The sequence below is a fragment of the Garra rufa genome, chromosome 1 (assembly GCF_049309525.1).
Source record: "Garra rufa chromosome 1, GarRuf1.0, whole genome shotgun sequence".
NCBI lineage: Eukaryota > Metazoa > Chordata > Actinopteri > Cypriniformes > Cyprinidae > Garra > Garra rufa.
Genome location: NC_133361.1, coordinates 7,121,383 through 7,136,739, shown reverse-complemented (window position 1 = coordinate 7,136,739; position 15,357 = coordinate 7,121,383). Strand labels below are relative to the sequence as shown.

The following is a 15,357-nucleotide window of genomic DNA, read 5'->3' as shown; positions in this document are numbered from 1 at the left end:
TAAATACACTTGCCTGTTGAGGCTTGTGAGCACATGTTACACATGAAACCTGTAAAGAAAAGAAAAAGAGTTAAAAAGTTTGGAATGTTTCAAATTGGTGTTCAAATATTTTTTTTTTCTGTTGTGTGTATTTCACTCAAAGAGTACAAGTATCCAGCTAATAAGCTGTAGATTTTTAGCACTGAAGTGGGAGGTTACCAATAAGTTTAGTGAGTCCACTTTTAGTTTAAAAAAATCCAGTATTGAGTAGGTGCTTACAGTCACAATGCAGACGATTGCCTCAACGTCCAAATGGTGAGCTCAGGAATGATTTGGCATCCCAAAAGGAACACGAAATGCTTAAGGCAGTTCACTTTAAACTATCTGGGTGAGGTTATGTTCAGGTTATCTGGTTATGTTTCCAGGGGTGGTCAAAGCCATTTGTGAGAGACAATAGGTGTACCTACCCTCTTTTGTAACCTTTCTTGAGTCCTTAAGGCCTTTACACACTGAGCACATCATGAAAACACGAGGCAAATTGCTAACGAATGGTGCTTTCACACAGAGCACGAACCGAATGCTCGGCTTCTGCTAATTTACACCTGTACGCTAGGTGGCGTCAACCAACAATGCATTTTTCCTCACATATGTATCTTGTATATGGATTCAGCATCATCCATTGAGTGCTTGTAATAACTACTGATTGTGATCCGCAGTTGATTTTGATACAATGTAACATAATCATATGTCTGTTTGTTTTCATATTTAAAGTGTAGAACAATTTGGGTTTTTTTTTATAAGGAAGTTCTAGAGAATGGACGTGCTCTGACTCATATAACACTCGCGCAAGTAAAAGAAAACGGACAGTATTCTCCTCCAGATCACGTAATTCACTGGAGAATTAATATAAATTATATTAAGAAAATGTGAGAATAACCATCTGTTCTCAGATGCAATGATAACAAGAGTGCATCCTCTTCTTTCTCAGGATACTCTTTTTCTGTGTTTGTTTACACTGGTTTTCGAAACATGCAACAGCAGCTGCTCCGGGCACGTGATGTAATGCTCAAATCTTACTGGACAGCCATATTTTCACTTTGCAAAACTGAAAAGAATCATTGGACTGGAATTGCTTTATCGGTGCATGAATGTTCGCGGTCTATGTGTTGTTTTTTTCCAGTGCATCATCGCATGCGATATTCATTTTGCTTTTTCACACTCAAGTGTGGAAAGGCCTTTAGATGTGTTTCAAGATGCGCTCAAATTTTAGTGCATTATAGTTTCCTACAAAGCTACACAGTGACCAAGGGCCAGATTTTGAGTCATTCACTATCCAGGAATTGTGCAAGACTGCTTGTATTCGTAAAGTAAGAACAACACCATACCACAGTTAAACTGGTTTACTAAGGTCTACAGTTAAACCTTATACATCGTATGAGGGGGTTCAGGCAAATTTAGTCTTCGTATTTAAGTGGCCTCTACTCAGACTGTGTCTGTAGCAAACCGTTTGAACCATTACAGACTTTTGCCACAAACTCCTGATTTGCTGCGTATTAATACACTGTAAAACGTTTTCACCACTAAAAAAAACTTACGTTTAGCAGCTGCCTTAAAATGTTAAGTCAAATCAGCTCAGGTCATTTCAACTCACACGTAAAATCAACTCATTTTTATTGTAATAAGTTAAAATGACTTGATTTAAGCTGATTTAACTTAAAATGTTAAGGCAGCTGCCGAACTTAGGTTTTTAAGTTGAATCTGGTGAACACTTGTGTAGTGTAGTTATTAAGATAGTTGTTACGTTTGGGTATGGGATAGATTAAGGGATGTGAAAGATGGTAATGCAGAATAAACCATGAACTTGTGCATTATAAGTACTGACAAGCAGCCAATATGCTAGTAATATGCATGCTTATAACCAAGTAGTTAATCATGCAATCATTTCCTTTTAATCACTCAAGCAGATAAAGTATAGCAGACTTTATTGTGTGATACTTACACTTTGGTATTGAGTTCTTGTAACACACAGTGATAACAGTTGCAACTGCAGCTACAGCTGCAGCAAGCAGCGCAATACAGATCAGTACTACAGCAACTAAAGGTAGATCTGGTTCAGGAACAGCTAGAGAGAGACATTTGTGTTAGTCCAGTTTAACATTGAAAAAAACAAATCATGAATACAAACATCATAAACATTAAAATCTCTTCACATGTTCAATAATAACATTAGAAAATGAAAAAAAAAATAGTAAAAAGGTTTATAAAATGTTTATTAAAATGTAAATGTACTCACTGACAAAAACATTGTATCTCTTGTATGAAGTCTCTTTACTGTTGGTAAACTGTAGTTGATAAACTCCTGTATCTGTGGATCTGCTGTCCATGATGGTCAGAGATCCAGTCTGTTCATTTAGCTGTAGTCTATCTCTCAATCTCTCATCATCACTATATGAGATCTTTTGGAGTGGGATGTTGATTTCAGCCATGAAAGTGTCTGGACTCAAAGGTCCAAACATCCACAAAATCACATCATATTTCTGAAGTTCACTGACACCAGTCTGTAGAGTGACAGTTTCCCCCTCTTTCGAGTTTGTTAAACCAGCAAAAAACACATCTGGAGAGCAAAACAGAAACCATTATTGAGATTTGACTGCTTGATCACAGTTAATGGGAGTCCATCTTAGTATGAGGATATAGAACTAAAACTAAGAGCTTTGAAACTGATAACTCACCATGGACGATCAGATTGAATGTCATGTACAAGGTCTTGTAGCTGATGATCTTCAGCTGATAATCTCCAGAGTGTTTGGTCCTGATGTCACTGATGCTCAGAGATCCAGTCTGATTGTCCAGCTGCAGTCTGTCTCCGAATCTCCCATCGTCAACATCATAAAGTGAAATCTGCTGACTTTTTCCATTGAGTTTAGCAATAATAGACCCCTGAGATCCATACATCCACATCATCAGATCAATATTGCTTGTTTCAGTAACACTAGTGTGAAAAGTAACAGAATCTCCTTCCAAACCGGACACTTTATTTCCTTCAGCTGCCTGACTGAACACACCTGTGAACAGGAACAGTTCCTCAAAGATGCATCCTCCATAAGGCTGATTCCATACAGCAGATCCAATATTTATTATTTAAGTGCAGCTATGCAAATTAGTACAGGTCAAGTACATACTTAAAGACATTTGCGAAGTCTTTGTACGTGGAGACTGTTAAGACTAGAGGAAGCCCTAAAAATGTCAAACATTTCTATAACCATCCAGCATGCACAGTCCCTGATAAAAATAAATAATAAATAAATCTCCTTCCTGAAAAGGAACACAGTTAATTACCTTTTTTTTAGCTTGACAGGATGAAAACTAAAGGCTAATCTTGCAAGGAGAATTTGAATATGTCCTGTATTCAAAATTACTTTTTATCCTTTTCCTCTTTCTGTTCCAACATGACAATGGCTCGGTGTACAAGGCAAGGTTCAAAAAGAAATTATTAAATGCAATGACTTGAAATGCAGACCTTTAGCCAAAAACTCATCGCCAAACACCAATGACTTGTACATAAGGGTACAGCTATTTTAGACACTTCCAAAACTGTTGCAACAGTTTTGGAAATACAATTTTAAATACACAAATCATGTTTTCATCTTTGTTGCCACAGTTTGGGAAGTGCCTTTTTCTGTTCTAAAGAAGGGGGTGTCCATATAGTCATTGGAGTTTTTGGCTCAAGGTCTGCATGCATTAAAGTCACACCAGTGTACAACCTTCTCAACATGGCAACAACTCACACACACACACACACACACACACACAGAAACAATGCATTCAATCAGCCTATAACAGAGCTGGATTTTTTTTTTTCTTTTCAAATAAAAACTCACTCACACATACAAAAATAAAGAATTGAATGAGCCAATGTCTGACCTTTTTTTTTTTTTTTTTTTTTTTTGAATAGGTCAAATTCATCATAACAGTGGTTCATAGAGTTCAACCTATATGCAGCAATTCAGTACTGCAGCCATCTAGTGGCTATTGATATTATTGTTTTTTGTTAATTTTATACCAACATAAGACACCAGATGCCACCAAAGTCACTTCATCTTTTGGTTTTAACTCTCTGAACTTACTGGAATGATTTTTTAAATTAAGATAATTAAATATAACATAAAATAAGCATAATTTACATAAAAATATGGTACTTTTAGAGGTAAATAAATTCAAAAATACCCCCAAAATAAAATAAAAAACACCATAAATTGATAGATTTTATTTTATCGAAGATAGTGATGTAACATTTATTGAACACAATTTTTTTTTTTATCACACCTGAGACCTCTGTGCCCACATTTGTCCACAAACACGGGATTAAGGGCTGTAATGTGAATACGGTGTTAGGGTTATGAGAAGCACACATTTAAGGGGCTGACAATTAGCAGAACATTTAGTTGTTTAATGAGTGACACGTAGCCTGCATTTTAAAAGCTTTATTTTTAAACAAACATTTTTGTATTTTAAAACCTTTATTTGAATTTGGCAAAATAATATCGTGCTCTTCAATATTTGTTATGAAATAAAAATAAATCTCTGACAGAAACCCCTTTCCCTATCAGCCAATCACAGTGTGCATAGCTAGTTGGTATGCTGACATCATCCATAGCAATGAGGTCAACCCCGCCCTTACTCTTAACTTAAGACTTCTCTCTATTACTTAGTAAAGGTTTGTGCATAGAGCCATCACTTACAGTTAAACTTTGTCTCATCATTTGTCTTTGTATTATTTGGCAAATTCCAGCCTTGCCTCCCTATTCTTCTTGCTAATGCCTTTGCCTCCTCTTCTTCCTCTGTACTTTTGTTCATTAAGTTTTTTTTTTTTTTTTTTTTTTTTTTTTTGCGAACAGTAGATTGTACACCAGTGGTTTTGTTTTTCCTAAGGACATTCCCAATGGTTTTACTAGCTATGGCCAATGATTGTGCAATGGCTCTGATTGGTTTTCCATCTTCTCTGAGCTTCACAATCACTTGTTTTTCATGTTGGTAACACATCTAACTATAAATGCAGTATGCACAGGCAAAACCCACATCTGAAACTGAGCGCATACATTCAGTGCTATTTATGGTTTGAATATTCAATGAATTAGGACACACAAAGGGAACAAAACACACCTGTCAGTCACTTTATATGTTCCAATACTTTTGGTCACATGAGCAATGGGTGGGTTCAAACAAAAGGTGCTAGCTTTGCGGTTGTGTATCAGATCCAGATGTAAATAAAAGCTGCAATCTTGATCTCTTGTCTCAGATCTATCTTTTGATGTCAAACCCAAATGTTTTCAGTCTACAGCAAAAAAAAAAAAAAAAAAAAAAAAAATGGCCTCATGGTTCCAATATTTTTTGAAGGGATGTGTATACAATGTTTACAAATTTGTATACACTGTCTTAACTTAATTTCTTAGCTTATTGTAGTTGTAAAGACACAGAAGTTTGGTTCCCTTTTTAATGAGGCAGGTTTTAACCTAACCAATAAGACACATTCAAGCTTGTAGCTTCTCAATTTTTACCTTTGCTTAAATCTAGGTTGTTCACTTTCATTAAAATGTATTAATACATACACGCACACGCACACACACACACATATATATATATATATATATATATATGAACTGATTTGTCAAATATGGTAAATGTTGGAAAACGTTGTACACACTCCTCAATTTTCAAATGACATCTTTCATTCTTTTAAGATTGGCCAAATACCATTAACACATATCTGTAAATTCTCACTTTAATTTTAGTCAATACACTACAGCTACAGATGAACTTGACAATGTTAAGTTTTTTACATGACATGTCTATCTTTGTGAGACACATTTCTGTCCATGCATGTGTTATAGACTGTGCATGTTTTGCTGTGCACAAGTTAAATACATTGAAATACATACAGTTAAAGTGTTCTGAATAAGCCGACATTTAATAGTTTCTGAATGTATTTCTCAAAAACAACGTTACAGTCCTTATGTGCAACTTAGAGTACATTTATTTTAACATATGTAACTTTTTTTTTTCTGCACTAACTCCATCTTGAAGTGTACATTGTGTAATCAGTGCACAGACTGACCCAAAATGCAAATTGAGTGGACACTTTGCAGCCAAAGTCTTAAAGCTGTTGAAAACAAGTCTGGATGTGAGAATGTGACACCAATTTAAAGTCTGTGAGCGTTCATTAATGTGTCAGATTCACAGAACGGGAAGCTTGAGAAATCGTTTAAGATAAAAGTGCCACTCACCGTCCAAAAATACCAGGAACACCGAGAGTAAAACAGTGTTCTTCATTTCGCAGTAGAGTTCCCTGAAATCTGCTTTAACATGATCTCACAGTGACTGTGGAGGAATCTGTTTTGTTGCTGAACAATAGAGTTGTGTTCACACCCATTAGAACAGCATTATTGTGTAATGTTTTTTTCGCGTTCAGCCCAGTCGTGCGCAGAGCCGTGCACTTTCGGTTTTGGGGAAGTTTCACACAAAAAGACTGAAACAAATAATTTCAATTGATAAAGTTGCACTACAAATAATCCTTATTCGTCCGTTTGAATGCCGGTGTTGTGCCGAATTCCGACTCCCTGCCAGATTCCGACTCCCCTAGCGTGCACGCGCGTGACGTCATATGATGGCGCCAGTTGCGAAAACAGGCAGGCATTACAAGGTGTAAGTAATACATTGCCGTTTTTGTATTTCTATTTATTTGTGCATTTGTCTTTGATGTATTACACCTAACCTGTATACTTGTATACAAATTGTGTAAAACAAAGAATCTTTCTCTTAATAGTAAAACAATGGCTTGATGGTTGTCTACACCTAAAACTGAACTTCATTACTAAAGGAATAATCTTCAATATATATCAATAATCTTCAATACCCCATCTATAAAATTTCTGTGTTTTGTTGCCAATTGGCGCACAAGTTCTCGTCTATATTTAGATCTGCCCACGGTGCACCTCCAGACCGTTTATGGAGAGAATCGTGAAGCTGTAGCCTATCTTTCTTTTATAATTATAATAAAACTTAATATTTTTTTTTTAGATCTTAAGGTACTGCTCTATAGGTACTCATGAAATCACATGTTAATCTTAAAGTTCCCCTGAAATCAAAATTAAAGTTGAAGCTAATGTGCTTCAAAGCAATGACAAAATTTGCGTTTACGAGATATGAGCATTCAAAACTTACAGTCTCGTCACTTCCGCCAATATGAATCAAGGATTTGGATGATATCACCGTGCACTTCAGTTTCTAATCACACGTTCTGTCCAATCAAATGCTCTCTAGAGTCCGTAGTGTCCCGCCCCCTACACAGAGACGCAATACACGGAGCAGATCATATGTGCGTTCGGCATGTATTAAACTACACAGCCTCAGCATGATTATGATCACTATTTCGTTTTAGCAAGATTTTCCTATTGAATCTGTGGGTGATTTATTAGTCTGTGGCTGTCATAAGCTTACAAATGCGGCTTTACTGATTTACCGGAGCATATATAAATGGAACGCTATTGGCTATTCAAAATTAGTGGGCGGGGCTGGGCGATATGTTTTTGTTTCAGGTAAAAGTACATCACCACATAGAATAACGCTGCGTGTTTCAAGGCACTTCAGTGGACCTTTAAGGGGAAACTGTGTGTTATGCCTCTTTGAAGTGATTCTTACATTTTAAATATGGTAGGTCAGCACGATAAATTGAAATGAAATCACGATTAGGCAGAAGCTGTGATTGTCATGCGTATCTTTCATTGAAGCACAGTTCTGTGGTCAGCAGTAAATCTTTATCCGAAGGTCAGAGAGAGCTCCTGCGTAGAAAATCCAAATACACCCGAAGAAGAAACACAGGAAGCTGGCTGCAGCTAAAAAAAAACAAAAAAAACAGAAGATTTACCTGCTTTCATTGATTCAATGCTACTAATAAATACACAACAATGACAATATATGGTTTATCTGAGTTCTTTTTGTTATACTTTTTATTATAATAACGTATATTTATAATGCAATGCCTTTATCGCTGCTTTATGTGTAAAAAGCCACACCATCTCACAGAAGGAATAATTTCACAATTTCATAACATTTGACTGAAGTTATGAAGTGAGTTTGTAGTAAAAACTTGTTTATTAAATGAGGTCTTTTCACATGCTTTCAGGTGTAGCACCATTTACTACACAGAGAAGCTTCACCAAGAAGCTACGCAAACAGCTGTCATTATCGTGAACAATTTCTTTTGTGATTAAATCGTAGCTTGTCAGTGAGGCTATGTCTACATTAATCCAGATACACTTGGAATCTGAGTTTTTGTTTTAAAACACTCTTCGTTGATTGTGATGGTCACTAATATATTACCACTATGTCTAGAAGACCGAAGCCCTCTGGTTCCCAAGGGAAGAAAAAAAGAGAAGAACAACAAAAACGGGACAAAGACAGAGGTAATAAGATGTAATGAATGATGATCATACAAATAAAAAAAGACTAAATGAGGTGAAAGTTTGTGAACAACCTTCATATTGGCCTAGTCTAGAAAGTCTAGTCTAAAAGTTTGAAATAGCGTCTGGAGTTCCAGAGATCCGAGATTGTTTTGTGTCACATGATAACACGTTTTAATAATATGTTTACATTATAGTTGTGTAGTATTTGGGCATTTATGTTTTTTTTTATATTAATTGGCTAATTTAGTAATGTTCATATATAACTTGGCTTAATAAAAATAGCAACATTTTATGCAAAATTCACTTTAAAGAAATATGTTTCTTAGTCAAATTTGTGGTAAAAACGTTAGAAATTGAACACTACAAAATTTGTTTTGAGGATTAAACCGTATTGTTACTGTATTTTAGTCCAGTGTGTTGGGGTGGTCATTGGTACAATTCCCTATGAATTTGGCATTTAATAAAATATGTATGAACTGTCATGACATTGGGTTGCAATGCCTATAATATGCTGTGCAAACTCAGCGGGCAACTTGATATCAATTTGTAAATATTATTCAAGATTGGATCAAGGTGCTGTAACATTATTTTAAATTCAGTTTTTACAAACCTCTGGTTTGTATTTTGTTGTTGTAGGTAGATATGTTAGACCAGGGGTGCCCAATACGTCGATCGCGATCTACCGGTCGATCGCAAAGGTGGTGTGGGTAGATCGCACGGCATTAATTAGACGTCAAATAAAGTAGACGATCAGCCAATGTAGTCAGCCAATCATCCGTCCTCACTATTAATTTTGTCACTTGATTGACGTACAAGGCAGCCAGTCTGACATCTGTCCTTTTATGACACGAATCACCGCGCATGAACGTGCATACAGCGGCGCCAAGTGGCTGATTCCATTCAGTGCAAGTCATCAGAGTAAAGTAATTACAAAAAAATGTGCTTGTATGTAGTTGTATTGTGCAAAATGGATTCATGTAGTTAAGCAAGCTACACCAACATATAAAGAATTCACAATATATTCATAAATAAATATATGTTTTTTTATAGTAGGTAGATCATTTTGACTTCGTCATTTTATAAGTAGCTCACAAGCCAAAAAAGTGTGGGCACCCCTGTGTTAGACAATCAAATAGAAATGAAAAAAATGAAACCCTAGCTCACCACCTTGAGTGGAGGGTTACAGTACCTGACACACTGTTTCCATCTAAAAACAGAAATGTGCTCTGAGCTCAAGATTAAACACAGTGATGGCTGTCACAATAGAGGGAGCCATTAAACTGAGAGCTGTAAACATGCACTCACAAAATACACAACATATGCAATTATGTCAATTGATGTTCACATAATATGGTATAATACAAAATCCTGTGCACAATATATCCTTTCTCTCCATCTCCCCTTTGGCCTGTCCACAGGTCTCAAGTTCAGTTCTAGGGCGAGAGAGAGAGAGAATCGCCCACCGAAGGATACATCAGTTCAGCCAACAGCTATGAACATGTTCAAGATATGGCATCAAATTGAGCCAATCAGCATCCTCAAATCTAATCAGAGAATTCTGATTATTTTATCACTCCTAGTGATCTGTTGTTAGTTTGTAGGAGCATAAGCACCATGCTGATGTCTACACTACTACACCCACACCTAAGGTAATACAGTCCAATTAGAATTAGTAATACTATCTGTAAAAATGATCTTTTTTTGCTAAACAGTGATGACGCATTGCTATATCACCATTCAAATGGCTGTTTAACAATTACATCCAGTCCCACAGTACTGACGCCGTGATTTTCAGTCATGTCAGTAAACACCCATGAACCAGCATAATGTTTGATATTGTGGGGTGAAAGTTAGGGGGTTCATAAAAGCAAAAAATAAAATAAGATTAAACTGTCAAACACTAGTGCCACTGTATGTCCGAATCAATGGCATCTCCTCAAAGTTTTCACTCTGAGAGGATTCCACAGCATCTTCTCTGTTTGTCTCGCTGTTGCCTGTAAGAAAACAGAACAAACCACAGGTGAAGAAAAGACAGTGATGACTGCTGATGATAGGACTACACAGTTAGTCTGTAACACACTGATATAAAGAGTAAAAATCAGGGATTTCTGGCATTCTTCTTATTCTGCCTAAATATATATATATATATATATATATATATATATATATATAATTTTTTTTTTTTTTTTTTAGTACAGCCATTCAGAGGCTACAGAAGATTTTTTGTTCAACTGTTCAAATTCAACTATTATTTACTGTTGAGGACTAAATTGAAATGTCTTTTGAGGACTTACTGCTGACTTGGTCGATTTCAGCAGTGCCGGTGTCGTTATCTCCATTCTCTGGTTCAGTAACATCAGTGTTCAGACTGACGGAGTCTACCGCTTTGACTTTCACTGTGTCCACTTCATGTCATGGCACCACATGCAACAGCAAATATAGAAAAATATGAGTGTGCCGGTGAACATCTCAGTTCACTGAATGCTGAATATTAACACAAATATGATCATTTCATTAATATATTCAAGCTATACTCACAGCACACTGTAAACTTCTTAAATGAGACTTTATTTCTGCTGATGATTTGTAGGTGATAAACACCAGCATCTGTGCTTTTGGTGTTCGTGATGGTGAGAGATCCAGTCTGATCATCCATCTGCAGTCTGTCTCTGAATCTCCCATTATTGCCATCAATTAAGACCTGACTGGTGTTTCCATCTCTTTTAGCTATAATGTTGTCTTCAGATCCAAAGCTCCAGAGAATCTGATCATCCTTCTGTAGTTCAACGCCAGTGTGTAGAGTGATGTCTTCTCCTTCGGAGAATTGTAGTGAGTCCACTGCATGAGCAGCCAAAACAAGAAGAAAAGTAAAGATGAGAACAAGGCTGGAGTCATTAATAATGTCATTTACATCAACAGATCTGCTCACCGTAGAGAAGATCAATGGTGAATCTTTCATCATCTTCAGGTGAGGTCTCATGGTTCCTTAAAGGAATCTGAGAGATGAGGGACTCTTGAGGACCAAACCTCCAGAGTATTTGATCATATCGCTGTGGTTCGGCTATACCAGTGTGTAGAGGGATAGGATCTCTCTCTGTCACTTTGTTTGTTTTCATTTCATCTGTTCACATCACACGGAAATAAAAATAATTTAAAAAATCTTAAATTAAATACATAACGGTCAGTAAACAGACACAAATTTAAGTTTACTTGCTTAAACTTCATTTGGACAATAGCTGTAGTTAGAACAACTTAAAATATGTTGAGATAACTTAAAAAGATAAGTTCTGTTAACTTTAGTTTAAGTCAAGCACTTATGCTGATGTTGAATTTTAATTTGTGTTAACGAATCACAGCAATCATTTTGTAAAAGTGTACTGCAACCATTTAAAATAAAAATATAAATAAATGTGGAAACAGCAGCACATTTGACATTTTAAATCTATTTTAAAGAGGCTGATGTTAAAAGAATGATGACATTTGTGTTTGGGAGAAGCGACCAATGTAACAATTTTTTTTTGTTGTTGTTTTCTGGATTTTGCATGCAGTTGTCTCTCCAAAGTAATTTGATAATTTGATTAGTTAAACAGGGATAACTGACTAAAATTGAAGTCACGTTTCCAGAGCAGATGCAGCAAGAAAAGTGAAGTTGACGTGAAAAAAAGAGACTGCTAAATTGATTTATAATATGTAATGCAGCTTCTGAAAAATCTTTGATAATGCATCGTGCATTAACATATCAAAAGTTGTTTTTAAAGAAACAGAGAACCATAACCAGAATTTAAAGGGCACCTATTATGCAAAATACAGCTTTACATATTGTTTGAACATAAATGTGCATTAGCAGTGTGCACATAACCACCCTATATTGATAAAAACCCCTGCTCATTTTAAAATCCCCATAAATCATAAGCAGTGTCTCAGAACTAGTCATTTGCAGACTGTGTAAAATGTGAGGTCACATTTTACAAGCCCCGCCCACGACTGACACTGAACACTGGCGTATTAGCAGAGACCCCGCCCTGATGAGCCACGCACAATCTGCCATGTTTATTTTCACACTACAGCATTTAAAAGCAGCATTCAAGTACGAAATGCTGTTGTCTTACAGCAAATCCTCACCAGCCAGTCCTGAAATCATACCCCCAAACTGTTTATGGAGTAAGGGACCAATGTTTTTTGGCTGCTTGGTATCAGTCACGACTAGAACCATTTTTCTTAGGCTAAGTTTACAAAAGTTTTTCCCTTGCATTTTTAAAAAGTTTCACGAATACATTAAACTATTTTCAAAGCGATTCACCTTTACACATATCCATGAAAACTGCCATAAATGCCGTATTGCGTATGCCAGGCCAGTTATTGGTGCGCTGTTCGTTTGCGCTTTCTTTTCTCGTGTCATGGTCTCGTGTCATTTTGGGGGTTTATACAGAAACAATAACGGTGGCATTTTCAAAAACTTGCACTTTGAAACCCGTCTGCAAAATAATGCTGTGTTTTCATGCAAATGAATGGGCAAAAACACACTTGACTGAGAACTTTGTTGTGTAAACTGATCTGTCAGGTTCATATAATAAATTCTAAATAGAATACCAATTAGCATTTTAGAGCTCCCTATTGGCAAATTTAGTAACATGTCAGGATAGCTTAGTAGAGCATCAAACACATACTGGATGCAGTGCGAAGTGAAAAGGTTCTTTGTTCTATTGTCTTTTGTTGTGTCGCAGGAAGTGAGATGCAAATGAGAAAGCTGTATTTCGGTTCCTTTAATAATTAATGCATGACATATTCAAAATTATATTATATTGATTGAAGCGTTACAAATAACTACAACTTTTGCCTCAAACTCCTGATTTTTAATTAGTTAGTTAGGTAGTTGTTATGTTTAGGTATAGGGTAGGATTAAGAGATCTAAAATACAGTCTAAAATAAGGCATCAATATGTACTAATAACAACCAATGTGCAAATTTGATAATAACTAGTTAATAGAGAACTGGTCCCTAATAAAGTGTTACCCTAAATTATTTCCTTTTAAGTCATTTAAGTATAGGAGGCTTAATTTTGTGATAGACTTACTCCTTAGCCTTAAGGACTTCCGGCGATAGTAAGACACACCGGCAAATGCAGCTGCAGCAGCAACAAGCAGCATACAAATACAGATCACTGCTACAGCTCCCGGAGATAGACCTGGTTCAGGAACAGCTAGAGAGAGACAGAGACAGTCATCCATGTGAGTCTAGTTTTACATTGTTTTACAAATCCTGACAACAGTTTCAAGTCATTTCCCACAAAAAGAAGCATGAATACAAATCATAAACATTAAAATCTCTTTGCATTTTCTACAATAACATTACCATAGAATAAAAAAAAAAGTCTCTTAAAGGTGTCATAGAAAGGAAAACTGTATTTACCTTGGCATAGTTAAATAATAAGAGTTCAGTACATGGAGTCTCAAACACCACCATTTCCTCCTTCTTATATAATTCTGATGTTTGCAAAAGACCACCGAAAAATAGTTCAATTCCAACAGAAGACAGACTATTACGCATTAGTCCCGATCGTTAATAGTTACGGCCCCAACATTTGCATCGCCCAATCATCATTAACGTCAGCACATCAGTAAAATAAGGCGAGCCACTAAAGGGACACGGTTAGCTTAATGTTAGCGGTAGCCTGTTACATTGCAGTACATAGGATTTCACTGACCACATAAACAGAGAGATGACTGCGCTGACGATGGCGAATGATTTACAGATCTTGAGCATCACTCACAAGCACCTGAACTTATGTGGTAAGTACTTGTGCTGCTGCAGTATAACTTTACACAGAGCACATGCGATCACAATAGTGAGAGTAAAATGTTGCGGATTCAAAACGGCAGATTCAACAAAACACATATTAAAAGCGGCTAGAGCTCCGTAATTAAAAATATATTTTCTATGTGCTAGCTATTGAGATGAGCCGCTCTGTGAAACAGCCAATCAGAGCAGAGCTCCTCATTAATATCCACAAACATTCCAAATAAGGCGATAACAGAGCATTTCATTTCTAGGGACAAATCCTAGGATTGTAAATGGACCTGTAAAACCGTTTCTGGAGAATTTTTGTCTTTTCCTATGCCATATACCTTCTATGTAGATGTCAGAAACCAATTAAAAATATTGTATCAATGCATTCTATGGCACCTTTAAAATGCAAATGTACTCACTGACAAAAACACTGTATCTCTTGTAGGAGGTCCCTTTACTGTTGGTGATCTGTAGTTGATAAACTCCTGTATCTGTGGATCTGCTGTCCATGATGGTCAGAGATCCAGTCCGATCATTTAGCTGTAGTCTATCTCTCAATCTCTCATCATCACTATATGAGATCTTTTGGAGAGGTCTGTTGATTTCAGCCATGAAAATGTCTGGACTCAAAGGTCCGAACATCCACAGCATCACATCATCTTTCTGGAGTTCATTGACACCGGTCTCCAAAGTGACAGATTCTCCCTCTTTCGAGTTTGTTATACCAGCAAAAAACACATCTGGAGAGCAAACAGGAAACATTTTTTAATTATCACTGATTTATCACATTTTATGAAGAGTCCATCTTAGTTTGAGGATATATAACTAAAACTAAGAGCTCTGAACTGAAAACTCACCATGGACAGCCAGACTGAAGGACATGTACGAGGTCTCGTTCCTGATGATCTTTAGCTGAAAATCTCCAGAGTGTTTGGTCCTGATGTCACTGATGCTCAGAGATCCCGTCTGATTGTCCAGCTGCAGTCTGCCTCTGAATCGCTCATCGTCAACATCATAAAGTGAAATCTGCTGACTTTTTCCATTGAGTTTAGCAATAATAGACCCCTTAGATCCATACATCCACATCATCAGATCAATATTGCTTGTTTCAGTAACACTAGTGTGAAAA

The 15,357-nt window shown here is 36.5% G+C and overlaps 3 protein-coding genes across 3 annotated transcripts in view; all 3 read right to left on the bottom strand.

The window, feature by feature from the left end:
- LOC141341689 (uncharacterized) overlaps positions 1-6,597 on the bottom strand; it is an 11,456-nt gene extending 4,859 nt beyond the window's left edge. The window contains exons 1-4 of the mRNA XM_073846424.1: positions 6,264-6,597; positions 2,712-3,044; positions 2,273-2,593; positions 14-49 (exon numbers count right to left, since the gene is read on the bottom strand). Coding sequence (XP_073702525.1) covers positions 14-49; positions 2,273-2,593; positions 2,712-3,044; positions 6,264-6,309 — 736 coding nt within the window. The 5' untranslated portion in view covers positions 6,310-6,597. The remainder of the gene's footprint in view (positions 1-13; positions 50-2,272; positions 2,594-2,711; positions 3,045-6,263) is intronic.
- Positions 1-15,357, bottom strand: part of LOC141337675 (uncharacterized) — a 96,222-nt gene that overhangs the window by 22,201 nt on the left and 58,664 nt on the right. The window lies entirely within an intron of this gene.
- On the bottom strand, positions 9,566-15,110 carry LOC141341673 (uncharacterized). Its single transcript, XM_073846423.1, has 7 exons — positions 15,086-15,110; positions 14,648-14,968; positions 13,516-13,641; positions 11,371-11,562; positions 10,980-11,279; positions 10,736-10,846; positions 9,566-10,435 (listed from the first exon to the last, which is right to left on the bottom strand). The coding sequence occupies exons 1-7, from the start codon at positions 15,108-15,110 to the stop codon at positions 10,335-10,337; spliced, it is 1,176 nt and encodes a 391-aa protein (XP_073702524.1). The 3' UTR covers positions 9,566-10,334.

Bases quoted from the DNA above. Each gene is read 5' to 3' on its own strand.
- LOC141341673 (XM_073846423.1), bottom strand. From the start codon at position 15,110: ATGTCCTTCAGTCTGGCTGTCCATG. The intron at 11,280-11,370 runs GTGAGCAGATCT...CTGCTCATGCAG, and splicing joins CACCATTGATCTTCTCTACG to TGGACTCACTACAATTCTCC. The intron at 10,436-10,735 runs GTAAGTCCTCAA...GTTTTCTTACAG, and splicing joins TGAAATCGACCAAGTCAGCA to GCAACAGCGAGACAAACAGA.